Source organism: Juglans regia, chromosome 7, assembly GCF_001411555.2.
Source record: "Juglans regia cultivar Chandler chromosome 7, Walnut 2.0, whole genome shotgun sequence".
NCBI classification, from domain to species: Eukaryota; Viridiplantae; Streptophyta; class Magnoliopsida; order Fagales; family Juglandaceae; genus Juglans; species Juglans regia.
In genome coordinates this window covers 51,321,764-51,339,722 of record NC_049907.1, presented here as the reverse complement: position 1 = coordinate 51,339,722, position 17,959 = coordinate 51,321,764, and the positions used below count along the sequence as shown (strand labels likewise).

The 17,959-nt window shown below is 36.1% G+C and overlaps 4 protein-coding genes across 6 annotated transcripts; 1 reads left to right on the top strand and 3 right to left on the bottom strand.

Moving 5' to 3' along the window:
- Positions 1–272: 272 nt before the first annotated feature.
- Positions 273–4,268, bottom strand: LOC108991835 (phosphoinositide phospholipase C 6-like). 2 transcript variants are annotated; one of them, XM_018966228.2, is made up of 9 exons: positions 3,789–4,268; positions 2,955–3,151; positions 2,574–2,709; positions 2,260–2,487; positions 1,957–2,177; positions 1,731–1,848; positions 1,094–1,246; positions 930–1,016; positions 273–756 (listed from the first exon to the last, which is right to left on the bottom strand). In XM_018966228.2, exons 1-9 carry the CDS (start codon positions 4,092–4,094, stop codon positions 463–465), a joined length of 1,740 nt encoding a protein of 579 aa, XP_018821773.1. In that variant the 5' UTR covers positions 4,095–4,268; the 3' UTR covers positions 273–462. The 2 variants fall into 2 exon arrangements, with proteins under 2 accessions (XP_018821773.1, XP_018821774.1); XM_018966229.2 differs by having other exon boundaries at positions 275–756; positions 1,957–2,228; positions 2,272–2,487.
- A 542-nt stretch (positions 4,269–4,810) lies between these two features.
- On the top strand, positions 4,811–7,872 carry LOC108991837 (peptidyl-prolyl cis-trans isomerase CYP20-1-like). Of its 2 annotated transcripts, none has more exons than XM_018966232.2 (8): positions 4,811–5,036; positions 5,253–5,315; positions 5,442–5,517; positions 6,405–6,452; positions 6,556–6,579; positions 6,735–6,917; positions 7,036–7,111; positions 7,558–7,872. In XM_018966232.2, exons 1-8 carry the CDS (start codon positions 4,959–4,961, stop codon positions 7,694–7,696), a joined length of 687 nt encoding a protein of 228 aa, XP_018821777.1. In that variant the 5' UTR covers positions 4,811–4,958; the 3' UTR covers positions 7,697–7,872. The 2 variants fall into 2 exon arrangements, with proteins under 2 accessions (XP_018821777.1, XP_018821776.1); XM_018966231.2 differs by having other exon boundaries at positions 4,852–5,036; positions 5,253–5,339.
- Positions 7,873–9,301: 1,429 nt separating this feature from the next.
- Positions 9,302–10,103, bottom strand: LOC108991838 (protein EARLY FLOWERING 4-like). The gene has a single exon (XM_035692313.1). The coding sequence runs from the start codon at positions 9,897–9,899 to the stop codon at positions 9,516–9,518; it is 384 nt and encodes a 127-aa protein (XP_035548206.1). The 5' UTR covers positions 9,900–10,103; the 3' UTR covers positions 9,302–9,515.
- Positions 10,104–11,503: 1,400 nt separating this feature from the next.
- On the bottom strand, positions 11,504–16,387 carry LOC108991836 (GDSL esterase/lipase CPRD49-like). The gene is made up of 6 exons (XM_018966230.2): positions 16,057–16,387; positions 14,303–14,380; positions 13,421–13,561; positions 12,943–13,019; positions 12,709–12,858; positions 11,504–12,079 (listed from the first exon to the last, which is right to left on the bottom strand). The coding sequence occupies exons 1-6, from the start codon at positions 16,165–16,167 to the stop codon at positions 11,866–11,868; spliced, it is 771 nt and encodes a 256-aa protein (XP_018821775.1). The 5' UTR covers positions 16,168–16,387; the 3' UTR covers positions 11,504–11,865.
- Between the last annotated feature and the right edge of the window lie 1,572 nt (positions 16,388–17,959).

Sequence of the window (17,959 nt, the reverse complement as noted above, 5' to 3'; positions counted from 1 at the left end):
TATTGTTCAATTCGGAAAACTTTTTTTTATTTTCTATTTTTTTATAATCTTTAAGGAAGGAATTGGCTTCTGTTAATTCTCAATCCAAACAAGAGCATTAAAGTTTTCCAGAAGACTTTAGGTGGGTGAATTTAGTAACACACGTCATACATAGTTAAATGCCAAAAGTATAGTTGTTGGAGTGTGATTCAAGACCACGTGATTTATGTGGGTGAATTTATTACGGACCCGCTCTACTTCTTATTTGTTGCTAGCCAGAGCCTTCTCTTTCCCGCCCCAACCTTCTTTTAATATTTCTTTAATGTATAAATTAAATTAGTACGACAATAGAGAAAGCATCTTGTTTAAAAAGGCCTTGATTCCCAATGGGTGGAGGTCTCTAATCCAAGAATGAAACCCTGTAAAAATGTAACATGGACTCGTAGCAAGACCATCTGTCCGGGATGAATGACATCCGAAATCCTAAACAAACTGAAACTGCATTAGAAGCTTCACAGATTTTAGTTTCTCTCCCTTTTTGTCATAAAGTGGGACAGCATGAATCCCCGGTCTTAGTTCCGAGACAGGCAAACATGTCTGCCCTCCAAAGTCATCCTTCTCAGACCTATCATACTCGCGTACTTCAATCTGAAGCAGGGCGAGCTCAGGAACTGTCAAAGGGAATTTGAATTCTTCATCCCAAAAAGGAGCCCAATCATCCTCGATTATCCTCGTTTTCTTCTTGGTAACATCAGCCGGCACCCCAACAATGCGAACCTGCCAAAAACAACTATCATTTTGTACGTGTACAACATGTTTCAAGACTCCACCCATGAAAAAATGTATGTATAGAGCTGACCAGCATTTAAAGTCATGAATTTTATGATGATTAAATCTAAAAAAAAAAAAATGCATGTCACACGTATATTTACTGTACAATATAACTATACCTTTGTATAGAAATCCGGAGGAGAAAATGAGTCAAAGTGTGTTTGGCTAAAATCCAAGTGCCATCCATCTCCCATATAGACTTTCACCTGATAATCAACTTAAATGATAAGAAAGGGTCATTAGACAAACCACATTTGGTTCTAAGCTAAAACATTCTTCACACCTCTAATGTCTTCTTCACTAGCAAGGTTATTTTAGGATCGAACACCTCATCATGTGGACCCTTCTGCATCAGAAAATCAGGTTTTTTCACATAACCACACTCTCCATTGGTTCGGAACATCCCTTGCATTGACCAAAGCAATTTGCCATATCCCTGGTAAAGGAAAGCTCACAAGTTAATGATAATTCTCTGGTGGGGATCACGATGATGGTTTACTTGGAAGACCTTGTAGTTTCATGCTGACTAATCATTTCTTGATTTAGAATTGACCTTCCAAAGCCTTCTTTACAAAAGGGTTATCCTTTAATCAAATACCTTTATTGTTCTCTTGTTTACCATTGTCCCTCTTTTGTGTGACAGTTATCTTATGTCAATTCACATTCACATGGGCAAATGACTTGACAACAGAAGAGAAGAAAAACTTTGCCATCAAACTCAAGTGAGAAGTAAATAAAGAGCCCTCATATGGCATGAAAGAAATGTGGTAAAGGAAAATCTTATTACAAATTTACACTGTAAGCATTCCCTCCCATATTCATCCACGCTATCAGATAAACAAAATACTGATTAGAAAATTGGAAGCTTAGTAGAATACAGCGCAGCAAGATTCATTTGAATGATGAAATTTGAACCTAACCTGCATATTAAACGCAACCATCTGGGCCCCATGCATCCACCCAACATGTGGCTTGTAATTAGAGGAGGTGAAACGCGTTCCTTTAGGGTATACTCTTAGTACATGTTTCTGTGTGAACCTACAAAGCATGAAATCTGATACCAGAAAGAGTTGTCCAAGCGAGAGAAAAAATAAGAACGCTAAATTATATTGCAACTATCTGCTGTCAAGTATGTTAAATAGATACCTTACAACATCAGTGCCATGATTTGTGGCAGCCTTCTCAAGTGCTTGTTCACTCAAACTAAGACGTCTAACTTTGTTAGCTACAACTTCTAATGCGTTCTTTAAACTACCCTTTGGTTTCCCAGAATGGATTGAAATCAAGCATTTGTATTCTGGTGCTCCTCGTTGGCCTGATTTGTGATCACACGCACTAATTTCTTCATCATCTTGATCGCTGTCACTCTGCCATACATCAAAAGAGTTGATGTAAATAAGCATGCTTTGAGATTCAAACTGCAAACTTATACATCATGTTCCAGCTCACTCTCTCGTTCACTTCTTGCTCAGCCATAAAACCTGGTGTTTCCCCTCCAGATGCCCTTTCACCAGTCAAGATACTTTCCTTATCCTTGCTATCCTTAGATTCCAGGTATTCTTTTGGCGGTTTGGTAGAAATAACAATTCGATGTTTTAATGATTCTGGTGATGGTAATTCAGCTAAGCATTCTGCCTGGGGATAATACAGCATTTCTCCAAATATTTGAATGAGCATCTACATGCAAAGTGAATTGCGGTCACAATGAAAAAAAACACCTTGAATTTAAATAATAGTGAGAGACAAAGAGAGAGAGGTCTAACCTCCGCAACTTTGGCCTGAAGGTTAGGGGTAAGGTGGTCTTCTAAAGTTATAATGACAGGGTATTGAGATTTAACAAAAGCGTACTCTTTAATGGACTGCAAACATTTGAGGAGCTTCACAGGAGTGGTCAAGGTCCTACAGTTATTCAGAAAGTGGTGCGACAAAATAAGATAGATATGGGAGTTGCTAAAATAGATAGATAAGAAATAATGATGATGATGATCATCCTCAGTGTAGTAACATATGCTGTTTTGTAAGAAATTCCTCTGCCATTGGGACTTGGGTCCCCGTAGATACTTAAACATCTTATAGCACAGCCACAAATGTACACACAAGAACAATCACATCACTAAATGAGAGATTTGAGAATTAACTTATACCTTCCATGAAGAACAAGGACGTCATCTTTTGTAGAATTTGGCCATATATCAAGTTCAATTACTCGCACACCCCTCTGCAATGCCTTTATGATTGGTGCGTCACTACAATCACTGCTGAGTTGATTCCCTGTCAAATAGGAATTGTGCCCTGTGTATATGAAATAATGTGACAATGGAGCAGTCATATCATGGTGTACCTGAAATCACACATATAATATGTCAATAACAAACCTACATTTGTTCTTATTTTGAATTCTTCAAATAATGATAGTAAATGATAACGTGTCAAAGACAACGATACATTCTTATCAACACATTAGTGTCCAAGACCAGCAACAGAAGTTGTTTGGGGGTCTTTCATGTTCTGATAAACAAACCTTCGGATGAAAATAAACTGTCTATTTGACATTTACCAACAATAGGGCTGCTTTAATAAAAACTAAAAAGGACCTATCAAAGTTTCTTTGTCAAGCTTTCCCTTAACAATAAGTGATCCATTTCAATGCATACGTACGATTGTTATTATATCTAAAACTGGTGAACAATCTGTGAGATAGTTTTAGATATGTGCTAGAGGTCTCACTGTTACCATATCAATTTCATTCCACACCAAACTGCTGCGTTATGATTGAAAGAAGGGAACAAAAACAAAAAATCTCTCTAAGCGAGATCGTCGAATGAACCCTTATTAGGCAATAATTTTCTTTTCCTAGATACCCTAATGTTAAGAATAATAACTAGAAACACTATTAGATTGAATTCATTTTCCGAATTTCCTCGTTGACCAAACAGAGGAATACCAAAGCAACAGGGAGAGAGAGAGAGAGAGTTGACCTGAGATTTGATGGGGCCGTTGAGATCACTGTGAAACAGAAAATGAAAGAAATCGGAGAGGGAAAGGCCTTCGCTCGCATCGCGGCGTTCATGTAGAACCTGCTCTATGATTCGGTCCGCATCGGCCACGGTGCTGTCCATGTCGCCCTGGTGCTCCACTAGAAAGCGACGGAGCTGGTCGGCGGACATGTGGTCGCCACCCTCGGCGAACTTCGAGAACGCTTTCTTCACGTCGGCCGGTGGGCCCACCTCGTTCATTTTGAACTTCCTACTGAACCCCAACATCTTGTACTTGTAACTCGCCATTGAAACACGCAAAAACTCGCTCTCCCACTCTGTTATTGGCTTTTCAATGCGTTTGGAGAATTCTACAAGGTGAATGGGGGGAGAGAGAGAGAGAGAGAGAGAGAGAGAGGGTGAAAGTTGTGACTTACGAGGTTGCCTATAACTCGGGAGTGTTTGAAGCTGGATCGTTGGACGTGACCGACAGCAACGGTTGTCTCGCTATAGATTCTTATATAAAAGAGATACTTGGCAAAAATAGTCGTGGATTACCTCAAACTTCTTCAGGTTTTAAACTAAGATATTAACACTGTTTTCATTCATTTCCCGGTAATTATTTTCATTAAGTCAACATTTCACCTTATGAAAAATAAATTTATGAATAATTTGTTGACATTGCACACTAAACACACATCAGCATATAAAAAAATATTCAAAATATTAATATTATTTTATAAATATTAAAAATTTCATAAAAAAAATATATATTTTATTATCAAATCGAACTATAATATGTTACAGTTCAAACATATAAATAGCGTAACTCGTCCATGAAACATTTTATAGCAATTATAACTAAAATCATAAAACGTTGGTCACATAACATAAATAAACAATTCCGTTATTCATACCAAATTTCTCATGCTCGATTAGTTATTTTCGGATAAAAAAAAAGTGGTCAACCTGAATAATTTCTCACTAAATAAAATTAAAAACAAAAATACTAGTTGGTTCTTCAAGCTCGTATATCAGCTGACTATAACTACATCCACGCACCATAATTATTTTACAGTCAAATTATCAAAATGCTTGAATAAAAGCCCAAAAACCGATCCAATATCGCAGCGTCTAAACTCAAACATCCTCGGAGCTGAAAAGCCTGAAGGCATGGCCACCACAACAAAGTTGGTGACACTAGCTCTTTTGTGGGTCCTGATTTTGTTCGGAACCCTAGCTATCATTCAGGTACTTCCGCCCTGCTATTAAATGTTCATGGAGATCAACCAGAATAAAAGGATCCCATTGAAGTGGCTAATTCCATGCAGATTGTCTGCGCATCTGATGCTATAAATTGCATAGAATCATGACTAGCTGTTCCGGGTATTACCCACCCCCCGGGAGATTCAGAAAATATGCACAAGTAGTTTTTCTTATAAATTTTTGTTTTGGTGTCAATTTCAGAATAGATTAAGCGATACCGGAGCCTCATCTGAGCAAATTGTTACCAGAAGTCAGCGCCAGGAGGTTGGAAACTACTTTTTGGTTCATGTAAACGGAGGCTTACGAATTATTTCTTAAATTTTTTTTTCTTCTTTTTGGGTGCCTTTAGATGACTATTAACTCGAGTAAGTGGTGAATGCTGTATAACAGGAGAAGAAGTTGGAGGAGCTGGAAGAAGTTACCAATAAAGTTTTCTTTGATATTGAAATTGGCGGAAAACATATGGGTATGGACCTGGTAGCTCGGGACGGCGGGGGTGTTTGACCATGTGGATGTTCTTGTTGTTATTATTATTACTATTATTGCTTTTATGAATGAATGTGCTTTGTTATTAGTTCTACACAGTATTGCAGCTTTGCTTTTTTTTGTGGTTGGGGAATTCATTTAGGCATATATGCATTGGCCAGGTTAGTTTTGTGTTCTAAGTGTTTGACGAAATGTTTACATGTTCACCATGATTTTTCACGTGATAACTAGAATTTTGAAATTAGCCTCGTTTGTTTTCGCAGATGTGATGAGATGAGATGAGTTGAGATTAAAGTTAAAAGTTGAATAAAATATTATTAAAATATTATTTTTTTAATATTAATTTTGTTTTGAGATTTGAAAAGGTTAAATTGTTTATTTATTTTGTGTGAGAATTTGAAAAAATTGTAATGATTAGATGAGATGAGTTAAGAGGAGTTCTAAAAACAAATAGTAAGCATGAGTTAAATGGTAAGCATCTCAAGATGGCAGCAACTGGTTAAACTCAGGTTTTTTTTTAGCATTATCATTAATTTTTTTAAAGAATTATTTCTTTACTTTACTTTCATTGACATTCTATCTGTATGTGAAATCCATTTTTTTTTCTTGGTGTCACAAAGTCTTTTGATCTGTTAGAAGAATAGGGGCAGTGTTTTTCATGACCTTTGAAGGTGAGGGGACTCAGAAGTTTTATATAAAACAAAATGGACTTGATCCGAAATGCCATTTCAAATGTTGTTACCATGGGATTTGTGAAGGAGCATAGTGTTGATTGGCTGCATGAATTTAGTCTGAACATTCTTCCACATACTGCAAGGTTGTTCTTTTAGTATAATATAAAGTATTTTATTTTTATTTTTCTTTCAGGTCGCATAGTCATTGGCCTCTTTGGTAATACAGTTCCTAAGACTGTAGGTATGGTACCCAAGGACAATGGAAGCTGCTGCCTTGTGCATGTTTCAATTGAGATCTTTCACCATTATAGGAAGTTACTAACTTTTACTTTTTTCCTTCACAGACAACTTTCGAGCCCTTTGCACTGGTAGCCAAGTAACTTTTGCTCCCTTCTTATAACTCTTATCATATGAAGGCCGCTTCTTATATTTTACCATGCCTTTTTATGATCCTATAGGAGTTACTTCCACTGCCAATAGGCTTATATAATTCATTCAAGTTTAAGGATCCCTCTCATTTCAGGGGAGAAAGGAATTGGAAAAAGTGGGAAGCCTCTTCATTACAAAGGGAGCACATTCCATAGAATCATTCCGAGCTTTATGATACAGGGAGGTGATTTTACTCGTGGTGATGGGAGAGGTGGGGAGTCGATCTATGGCGAGAATTTTGCTGATGAGAACTTTAAACTAAAGCACACCGGGCCAGGCAAGCTAAATTCCTTGATGTCGATTTGTTTTGTTCCCGATAAAATATCTTGTAATTGGTTCCTAAGTATACTGAAAAATGTAAGTTGCAAAGAGAATATTCTTTTTTCACTTGACAGGAAATCTGTCAATGGCAAATGCTGGACCTGATACCAACGGATCTCAATTCTTCATTACCACTGTCAAAACTAGCTGGTAATGGTCCTTTTTGAGAGCATGTGTAAAATACTTTGTAGAATAGCAATTTTAATTTTTTCAAGAATGTTGTTAATCAGTAAAATTGTTAGTCACTAAAGGCTTGAGGCCTGGTTGGCATAACCCATAGCCTTGGAGTTCAAAACTCCCCTCCCCCAAATTAAAAAGAAAAAAACAGTACTTGTTGCAGCCGGGAATTTTGAGTAGGAATGAATCCTCCCAATTTAGGACCCGCCATATGATCTGTTACATAACAAGGGGTAGTAGAGGCATATCTATTAGTCACCTATTGTCTATTGCCTCCGCCTTTCGGCCATTTGCAGCTAGATAAATGTAGTAGTATATATATAGTCGTCTGAAACTTTGCATGGGATCTGTAAAATATGCTATAAATCTCTGCGTACCCAGTTTCTCTTACTGGCGACTGCTTTTGGTTTCCTTTAAAGGTTGGATGGGCGCCATGTTGTATTTGGCAAAGTGCTCTCTGGAATGGATATTGTCTACAAGATTGAAGGGGAAGGAAGACAGAATGGCGTGCCCAAGAGCGAGGTTGTCATTTCAGACAGTGGTGAACTTACCATGTAACCGCCCTATTTATCTCATTTTTACATATAAATGCAAACTGTCACGAATGGTGCTCTTTGCCGTCTCTCTTCTCTGTAAAATGACTTTATTTTATTGGTTTCCCTCTCCTAGGCACTCAGTACATTATCAAAAATAGGCTTATTTTGCATGTTACCGTTGCGTTAATTCTAAAGTAATTCCGGTTCCCCCGTCTTTCTTTTTGTTTCTCTTCATCCTATAAACATTCCATGGTTGTGGACTACGACCCTGGTATTTGCTCTTCATGTGGTTGTCACGTACACTTACGATATTTGATGACAAAATTCGCAAACCGTTCCAAGAATACCAAAACTCCAAAAATATCTCCAACGTTCGATGCCCTCACGATGACAACTAATTTGACAAGAGCATGAACATGCAAACCCAGCTAAATTAGCGAGGAGGGAAACTCAGATTTTCCGAAACCCAACCTAATCAAAGTTTTCTGAATGCCATTTTCCAACTTATAGGCGCCAATGGATATCTTTATAAGCTAGGTACTGAACCTTTTAACGGCAAATTACTGAACCAGGACTTTCTTCTGTGATGCCTATTTAATATTAAGTCCCAGTATATTTGATCTCCGATAATAACTACAAGAACCATTCACTGGTTACATTCTACGAATGCAATTTGTGGCGACATCTATAACATATCCAGCTAATTAACGTAAGCAGGTAACAGGGCAATTACCCAAAGGGGTTGGGGCTGCCAACAAAAATCTTTGAACACATCATGGCATAGCCGATACACTTCTACAGAACTTGGCAAAACCCTAATTCCCAACTACTTGTGCCAAGCTACATAAATCCTTTTTACCACCCAAGAGAAGAGCTCAATCAACAACAAATCCATTTGAGGCCGTATCGTTTCCTTCGTTGAACTCATCTTTGCAATGGAGGTGACTACGATGATATCAAATTCAAAAACCGTGGATTCCCCCACCTTCAAACAAAAGCAATTATTCACCATACGGAGCATAAGCACAAAATATGAGCAAATGAAATATAAATACCTTATCAGGTTGGTGGATTCAACAAGTAGGTAGGTGATTCCACTCTAATCCTCCTTGTAAAACAAAACAGAGCACTGAATAAGCATTATAGATCTTTTCCCAAGACCAGTAGAAGAAGGGGAACACCCATAAGCACACTCTCTACAGGGGAATCTTCACTCACCACGTCCCCTAATTTTGAGATTGGTTTGACCCCCATTCCCCTTCACTATGTATGGCAAATAAACTCCTCGCTTTACTTCCTCCAATCCCTCCAAGCTTCTATGCGAACAATCAAATTCCAAACAGACACACCACATATCTAAAATTAAGCTGGCATGAAAGCAGAACGAGTAGAAGATCCAGCGCTCTAAGAAAGCTTGCAGAGTGACCCAGCTTGGATCTTTTTCTCCAAATCAATCGTCCTTATAACGGGATACCATATTTTTCAACTCCGTCGCTCGTTTCAAACATCCTAAGCTCATACCGTATCCGTACACTGACATAGACATTAGCTGGACAACTTCTCATATGCTTCTTTCCCCAACTTCCTCGCATAATCTAGTACCATAAAAAACGAATACAAAAGCATGGACTAAACAGAGCATACGTAACTCATTACTTTGGTCCATAACAAGAGTACCACACCAACCTTAAAAAAACAGATTTATTCCCAATAGACTCTTACCAACAAGCGTATTGAACTGAACAAACGCTACTCAGACAGACCGATAGTTTCAATTCCAAGCCAATTAATAAATATAAATTAGATGTGAATTACTGAGGATTGTGGCAAGGGACGGCATTTCAGGCCTGGGGACTTGAGGTTTTGTCTTCGGAGCCGCTCTTGGCAGTGCGTTGATGGAACAAGGTGGAGAAATTGGAAGAGAGGTCGGAGTAGAGGGAGACGACCTTGGAGATGTTGTCGTTGATCTCTTGGATGAGGGCCACGTTCTTGACCATGTTGTCCGGGATTCTCGACTGGTGGTTCTCGTTCACTTGCTGGATCAGCGATCGGTTCCGGTCCAGCACCGTCTGCACTTGCCGGAAACTCTGGTTAAAGGCATCCCACACCTCGCCGTCGCCGCTTTCGTCCGCCGATTCTCCGGTGGTAGTTAGGGTTTTCTTGTGGTTGGATGGGAGGTCCATACTCGACTCGGCGGCGGAGATGGAGGAATCGGGTGTGCTCATGTGCACGGAGAAGCTAAGCTGGAGCAGTCAGCAGGTGGATTACAAGAGAGTTTCCGAACTGGAGAGGTTTGGTGGGTTTCGTTTTGGATGAGGCGGGTGGGTGGAATGTTGAACTACGCTTAACAAAGCACAACACGCGCCTCGCGTCTGAGCAGTAGCACCATAAATATCTCAGAGACGGGAAAAAGCGAAACCAATGTTTTGCCACGGCGGAAGCTTTACCTCGTTCGTATCAGAAAATATCTCCCATGACATAAATATCTTCGGACCTCGAATAAAAATCCACGCAATTATTCATCTTTTTTTCAATCGGTATTATTTTATATAATAATATTATTATTAAATAAAAATAATAATAAATAACATCTCTCAAGATTAATATACACAAAATTCACTTCCGAAATTACCCACACCTTTCAACAGCCAAACAATTTAAAATATATATACCAATTATTTTATGATTATTTGGATTCCAAACCATATGGAACTGTAAGAGTATTGGAATTGAATTAATTAAATATTTTTTTATCTTTAAATTTAATAAATATTATCTATATTTACTCTATATTAAATTAGTTAAATTATTTTCATCCAAACTATAAGCTACAATAAATCTATTATTCTTTTCAAATATGAAAAGTACTATAGCAAGTCTAAAAGTATTTTTTAAGATTATTATATTACAGATATGAGATTTTTATTCATATGAGATTTTACCATCTATATACATATGAGATTATTATATTATAGATTGTTGGATTGTGAAAATAAAAATGAATATGATTTTTTAGAGGTTATTGAAGATTATGAAAATAAAATAAAGATTAATTAAAAAATATAAATAATAAAAAATAATAATATTTTATTATTATAGAGAGTTTGATGACTAATCCAATGTAGACTTCAAGTTTTGAATGAATAGCTAAAGGTGAAAAAGTTACATATTAGTCAAAATTTAAAGAATATGATTGCCAATCCAATGTTAATGCCCGTATGAATGCTGAGGCAAGATAAAAAATTTATGAATAATAGTTAAAAAATTTATAAATAATAATAAAAGTATTTGAGTTAAGATATTTTATAAAATTTTGAAAAAAAATTAAATAAAAAAATTATAAAATTAAAATATTATTATAATATAATTTTTTAATATTAGTTTTGTTTTAGAATTTAAAATTTTTGAATTATTTTTTATATTTTATTTGGAAGTTTAGAAAAGTTATAATAATTAAATAATGAATAGAGTTGGGATAGTGAGATGAGATGAGATAGTTTTAGATGAAAGTTGAATAAAATATTATTAAAATATTATTTTTTAATATTATTTTTGTTTTAATATTTGAAAAAGTTGAATTATTTAATATTTTATGTGAGAATTTGAAAAATTTATAATGATGAAATGAGATGAGATGAAATATTTTTTGTATCTAAGTCTAAATAAAAAAAAATTAAAGATTAAAGATTTAAAATTTAAAAATGTTTATTTTTAATATTAGAACGAGATAAATGATACGAGACTATGTTGCAATCCAAACTAGTGCTAAGTGATTGTGCTATATGAAGGTGCTTTAGTTATTATTTGGCAGCCGTACTAGAAGAAGAAAGAAGAAGAAGAAGATTATGATAATATTCTCAAATAAAATTGGAGAACCGATTTCAGTGCAGCTTATGGTTTTTAACATTGTAATGCTCCAACTGAAATGGAATTCAGCGAATTTCAGAGTTAGATCGATATATATAAGCCTCATATGCACAAGTCTCGTGCAAATACTTTATAAAAAAATGGCCTCATCATAGAAAAGTATGAAAAACTCATTTTTTCTTGATGAGGCCCACAGTTTTACAAAAGGCTTGCACAAAGCTTGTACATTTGAGATTTGTCCCTAGTATTACTTAAGATCTATAGTCCATAAACTTTATATGTAGGTATGTATACTAGAGGATCGTTAATCCGGGATTCTACAAACTAGTCCCACTGATTCTCCCAGTGGAAAGTCCACTCCGAAGGATTCGAGGTTGTGTTTCCATCAGCAGCAACAAGATCATATGGCGAATCCTCTGCAAACTCGGTCGGTATAGACTTCCAGTGCAGACATGGCTCCCAGTCAGCTTCCTTGAGCACATTTAGTATCTCCCCAACAACTATCTTGCTTCCTTCAGCTGATAAATGAACCCCATCTCTGGAAAAAAAAAAAAAAAAAAAAAAAGTAATAATAATTATAAAACTAGCACCAGCTCTTTTGACACTAATTTCCAGAGTCAAAACAGGGTCAACGCACCAAATAATTGTTTTAACATGACACATCTCTAGGGAAGAATGTGAATGGAAGGGAAGTTGTTGAGTTTCAAGATCAAAGGGACTCTTCTCTCAAACACACAAATATATCACTGCATAACATGAATGCATTAGGCATCTTCAAACAACCGCAAGGAGGACGAAAAGGTTGTACTTAAAGCATAAGCTTTCAAAGAAGACCAAACGTAAAACTGTGATGACCTAAAGCCTGAAGAACATTCTTCACAATCCAATGGAAGAGGAGCTGGGGAGTTTTTTTTCACTGTTATTAGTTTATTATTTTTTTACGCATCTAGAGCCGAGGAGTCCTCCGGGTGTAATTACATAATATTGCATTTACTATGATTATAAGAAGTTCCACTGCCGCACTCAATTAACTATCAGTGAAAATGGACAGATGAGAAGACCTTAGGAATAAGACAGGAAGATGAACGATTAAGCTGTGAATGTGAAAATTATAAGGTGTTTACAGAGGAAAAAAAAAGATCCAGCAACTCGGCAAAGAAAACTTACGTGAAGCAAGCATCCATCCAATCATCTCTTTTCTGAAGTGCACTAAATAGATCAACAACTTCCACGCCCATTTCTTGACATAGCTTTCTACAAGCTTCTGAGTAGCTTTGGCATAACTCATTTGTTCTGACTAGCTCACTGAAAAATTGACTGGTTTAAGACAGAAACCCATGTTAAAATTAACACTAGCATTGAAAACCCAGGAAAAAACATGTGAGATATCAATGAGAGCACCTTGTGTTTCCGTGAATCTTGTGCTCATTGACAGGAGGACAACTTAAGAAAATGATGCGTGTTTTCTCTGAAAGGCTCTGGTTCAAATTTGCAATAGGATGTGCATCAGATAGGGCAAAATTTAAGGATGATCAATGACACACACAGCAGTTAGAAACCAAAACAACATGAGTGCACCTTACTCAACAGTAAAATAAAGATTACGGATATAATTTACAAGAGACAGGTGAAGATTTCATCTCATTCTATTGATATATATTACAAAGTTGAAACTAAATCACTTCTTCCCAGAGAAGTTTCCAGGAGCTGAAATAATATCTTCAGTGGTTCCCAAGAATCAGATTGGACGAGTTATTCGTTGAACCTTTCACTAAGTCACTGTGTCAGGTTCCCTCATGGTCTACAGTCGAATACACATATATTTGCTTCACACATGAAACATTGCAACATTGCATAAATTAGTAGATGAAGAAAGTACCTGGAGATGAGTTGCAATCTTTCTCATGTTCTCAATATATTCAGGAAGTGGTACATGTGGGCCTAGGCCAGATGAGTGAGGCCCCATAGAATCATTACCACCGAAATAAACTATCACCAAAGAAGGCTGTAAAGCAGCATCCTAGAACCAAGAAATGTAATGTAGGGATTCAGAGCATAATTGAATGATAAAAACACCAGATGGCCTAATTAACGAAAGCTCTACTAATGTAGTTGGAAATCTGGCATCATATAGAAGAAGCATTTCCTCATGAATACCAATTTTTAAGCATAAATTTTTTTTTATAAGTAATTTTAAGGATAGATAGGGAGCTGTCACGATCAAAGCAAGGTCACCAGCAACAATGAACTGCATATGTTCAACTAGAACCAACCTTCCACGGTCTCTATTAAATTATGAGGGACAGCTATGGTCAGGAGAAGATGGAATATTAATTCAGCCCTCATCAGCAACAAGGGCTCCAAGAGTATGGGAGTCTGTGTGCATATGGCCACTAAACTCCACGATTCTACTAATAAGCATCTGTGTGTTCATGCACATTCCAATATGGAATTACCCCACAGTTTGCAAAGTTAAAGGGAGATAAACGGGCATACAGATGTACAGAGATATCTCATCCTATAAGGCCTATCCTTAGGTTTACCTTGAAAAGGACAAAACTTTTACAAGAAAATCTCCACTTGCTTACACCATCTGAGCATTATTGATGCTTACTGCATTCCCAGAACGGAAAAAAGAAAAGAAACAAAAATAGGAACTACTATGGTTTACCAAAGTGCATCTGAGGTCTCGTTAGGCAAATAATATGGTCACCTGAATACCTTATAAGGCAAAAGGAATTTTCCGCTAGAAGTCTAATACCTTGGGAAAAACTTGATCAAGGACCTGGATAGCACGTCGTGAGTTCCACCCAAAATACCCTCGCAACACAATATCTGCCTACAGCGAATCACGAATAAAATAAGATTGCCATACAACAATTATGATGCAAAATAATCAGGTTATTAGTAAGAGCCCATTGTAGATATAAACATAAGACCAACTACTTTTGTTTTTGTAAGAAAAATAAAAATTTTATTGATACAAATGAAGTAGGCGAAACCCGTGTACAGAGGAAGTATACAAAAGAACACCTGAACATTCTAAGAACCAGAAATTAAAGACTGAACATCATGAACACTAGTTCCATTAAGCACAATGGCTGAAAACCAAATCAATTAGAGCATTAGCATTGGTTTCTCTATATGCAAATGCAAAATCACATGTTTTAGAGATTGTCTTTGCCATTCAAGAAAAACTCTCACATTGGATTATGCATCTTTAAGTCAAAATAATAATAAATTATTTTTTTTTTTTTTCCTCAAATTAATTTTTTATATATATTTTTTACAATTAGCACCCACTACATACATTTGGCATTAATAATAATAAAATATAATTTTTTTATACATTATATTAAAAATATAATAAAATGATAAATATATATAATATATTATAATATATTATAATAATAAAATGAAGGTGAAGGTTGTGTTGTTGCGGGAGGGAGGAGGAAAGGGTTGTGAGAGAGAGTGGGAGGAGAGAGAAAAAAATTAATAAAATAACATTTGAGGAGTGAATAGTGCATCTCCAAAGATGTATTGGCATTGTTCATAGCTATGGAAATATTTCCATATGCATAATCCAATGTAGCCAATTTAATGGTCTAGTTATGCAAATATGTGTTTGCATTTGCATATAGATAAATCAATGCCAATGAGGTGTGTACAAAAAAGTTCTGATCATTCATTTCCATCCAGATACACCACATAATGCACAAAGGAATATAAGACTAACTACTGATCAAGTACGCACTCACATGAGCACGCAAACTGGTTTTTTACTGAAAAACTGTAAGTATTATTTACTTTCTCCCTCTCTCTCTCATGGTGGAGGAAAATTCGTATACACCCAAAAATGAGCACGTGAAATGATAAATTGGATAAGCATTGTCATATGAACATGACATTTCTTCTTTATTTGTTCTGTTTTTTACATACCGGCCAGTTTATACCACAAGAAGTTCACGTATACTGGTATAATAAAAAAGATGGGCTTAGAAGGATATATAAAACATTCAATATGAGACAAAATTCAATAGATAGAGCTTACTGGGTTTGGTCCCGATTATCCCTCCCTAAAAAAATGTTACAAGAATAATACAAACTACTCCTTACAACGACCTTTGGAGATAATCTCGAACGTTAATCACAAATAAGTAAAGATCAAAACTTGATAGAATCACAACATGGAAAGCAACATTGAGTCCGAGTACATGATCCCTTTCGGGAAAAAGTTATTGCTTTTTTAGGGCAAAATCTCGTAGTCGAAAGCAAAATACAAAAATATACTCAACACCCAACAAGCCCAAATTCTTAAGAAACCTAAATAAATACCATCACAGCCAGTTCCACCCAAAACCGGTTTCCTTTTAGCATACAAAGAGATGGGCTTCAGCATGGTTTACTTCCTTGTAATAATCGGAATGGAGCGTCAACCAAAATTCACAAAATTAAGTTAATAAACCAACATTGAAACAGATCATACACACAGAGACACGGATAAAAAGAGGATACTTTGCGAGCGTAGATATCAGCAAGAATGGCACCCCAACCCCCCTGGCCAAAGCCGAGTTGAACAATGGAGGATCCGAAGAGAACGAACTGAGGCCTCGCTGGTCCCACCATGTCTCTCCAAAGGTGGTTCTTTATTGAAAAAGCAGTCTCCTCTACGCCAACACCAACTTTCCTTTTCCCCTAAATGGGAGTTTGATCCCTGCCCACTGCCTGGCGTCTCCCCCTTAATTGGAGCACAGTGAAACCATTGCCGCACGAAATAAAGGTGAAAAATACACTCCAGTTTTTTACTTTGTTTGAAGAACAACATTAAGCTCTAACAAACCTTATACTTTACACTTGAAATTCTGATATTATCAAATCTTAATATAGGTATAAATATATTTTTAATATATGCCAAAAATAATATATTTACCGAAAATAATAGTAGGACGCAATAAATAGTATATCTTGGCAGATATAGAAAAGAACTGCACTCCTCGTCGTTGATGACAACAGATAAACTTCTATTTTCTCTACGTACATTTTGGTTCACAAAATTAATCGTATATTACTCTTCAACACCAATAAATCATCCATATATGTCCATTAAATTAAAAACAATAAACAAAAACTTGCATAAGACCAGCGTGGCCACCCACCCCAAGCAAATCACCTCTATTTTGTTGCTTTTAGTTTATGATTTGTTTTTTCTTTCTAAAAATTCTGGTGGATATGTGCAATGACTAACGAAAGAGTGCTGAAAGAATTAAAAGAATCAAAATTAAAAAAATTATATATATAGGAAAAAAATTAAAACAGCATTTTATCAAAAATACTCAAATCATGAAAACGATTTTATTCAACTTCATACAAATGGTTATTTAATTGTATAATGTTTTTCCAGTTAGTTTTTGCGGTGTCGTGTGCTCGGCAGAAGACGAGCACACGCCGAAGGGTCGAGATTGGAGCAGGCTGGACCCAAAGCTAATGGGTCGGCTATGTGGGCCTTTGCCCATTAGTTTCATCATATGGCAGCTAGCGGTCGGCCTATCCAAAAATGAGGCCGGGCTTTTCCCCTGATGTGTTGCATTTAGTTTCTAGTTCACACGAGCTCAGCCCAAGACAACTGTTGGGGCCACCTCCTTCTGCCCAAACTCAACTTCACATATCCGATGAGTTTCGGCTGAGTCACAGAAATCGATCCAAGTAATATTCGTTTTGACATAATAATAATAAGAGTAATGTTAGGTACAGTTCCCACTTGGGGACTGCATGTGCAGGTCTAGGTTATTTCAACTTTAAAATTTTTTAAAATTATAAAATTATCCTTCTTAAAATAATATTTTCTCTCATTTAATAATGTGCCTGCACATACAGTCCCCACTTGAGGACTGCAAATAGAATTTTTTTAATAATAATAATAATTTTCATTTTTCACATAAACTAGTCAAGCACTTCAGTTTGGTGGTTGAAATTTCAAATATCATGATTTTAGGATATTAATAGATGAAAAATTAATTTTTTTTGTGAAATTTTTTTTTAAATACAATTAACATTTCTCTTTCTCAATATTTAAATTAGATATTGAAATTCAAAGCTCATAAAAAACAATTGCTACATTGTAAATTAACATAAACATAATGAGTTATTTGTCACCACTCGCAATGGGATCCAACCAACCAACCCACCAACCAAACCTCGGTCGCTTTTATTTTACAGACAAGATTGGCGTACTTCATGTTTAAAAAACATGACGATAAAGCAATAACAAAATTAGACATGTAAGGCTGATTGCTGGAGATCAAGATAATTTTCTTTAATAATCGGATCAAAAATCATAAGCCAAACCACTTTAATTGGGTTTTAAAGTTGTCTGTATGCTTTGACATCCCAGCTCACCCACCAAAGATGGATTTCGATT

Bases quoted from the DNA above. Each gene is read 5' to 3' on its own strand.
- LOC108991838 (XM_035692313.1), bottom strand. From the start codon at position 9,899: ATGAGCACACCCGATTCCTCCATCTCCGCCGCCGAGTCGAGTATGGAC.
- LOC108991837 (XM_018966231.2), top strand. From the start codon at position 4,959: ATGGCCACCACAACAAAGTTGGTGACACTAGCTCTTTTGTGGGTCCTG. The intron at 5,340-5,441 runs GTAAACGGAGGC...GCTGTATAACAG, and splicing joins GAAACTACTTTTTGGTTCAT to GAGAAGAAGTTGGAGGAGCT. The intron at 7,112-7,557 runs GTAATGGTCCTT...TTTCCTTTAAAG, and splicing joins ACCACTGTCAAAACTAGCTG to GTTGGATGGGCGCCATGTTG.
- LOC108991836 (XM_018966230.2), bottom strand. From the start codon at position 16,167: ATGGTGGGACCAGCGAGGCCTCAGTTCGTTCTCTTCGGATCCTCCATT. The intron at 13,562-14,302 runs GTATTAGACTTC...TCTTGGTTCTAG, and splicing joins TTGATCAAGTTTTTCCCAAG to GATGCTGCTTTACAGCCTTC. The intron at 12,859-12,942 runs GTGCTCTCATTG...GTCTTAAACCAG, and splicing joins AAGATTCACGGAAACACAAG to TCAATTTTTCAGTGAGCTAG.
- LOC108991835 (XM_018966229.2), bottom strand. From the start codon at position 4,094: ATGGCGAGTTACAAGTACAAGATGTTGGGGTTCAGTAGGAAGTTCAAA. The intron at 2,229-2,271 runs GTGAACGAGAGA...ATAAGTTTGCAG, and splicing joins GTTTTATGGCTGAGCAAGAA to TTTGAATCTCAAAGCATGCT. The intron at 1,849-1,956 runs GTATCTATTTAA...CATGCTTTGTAG, and splicing joins CATGGCACTGATGTTGTAAG to GTTCACACAGAAACATGTAC.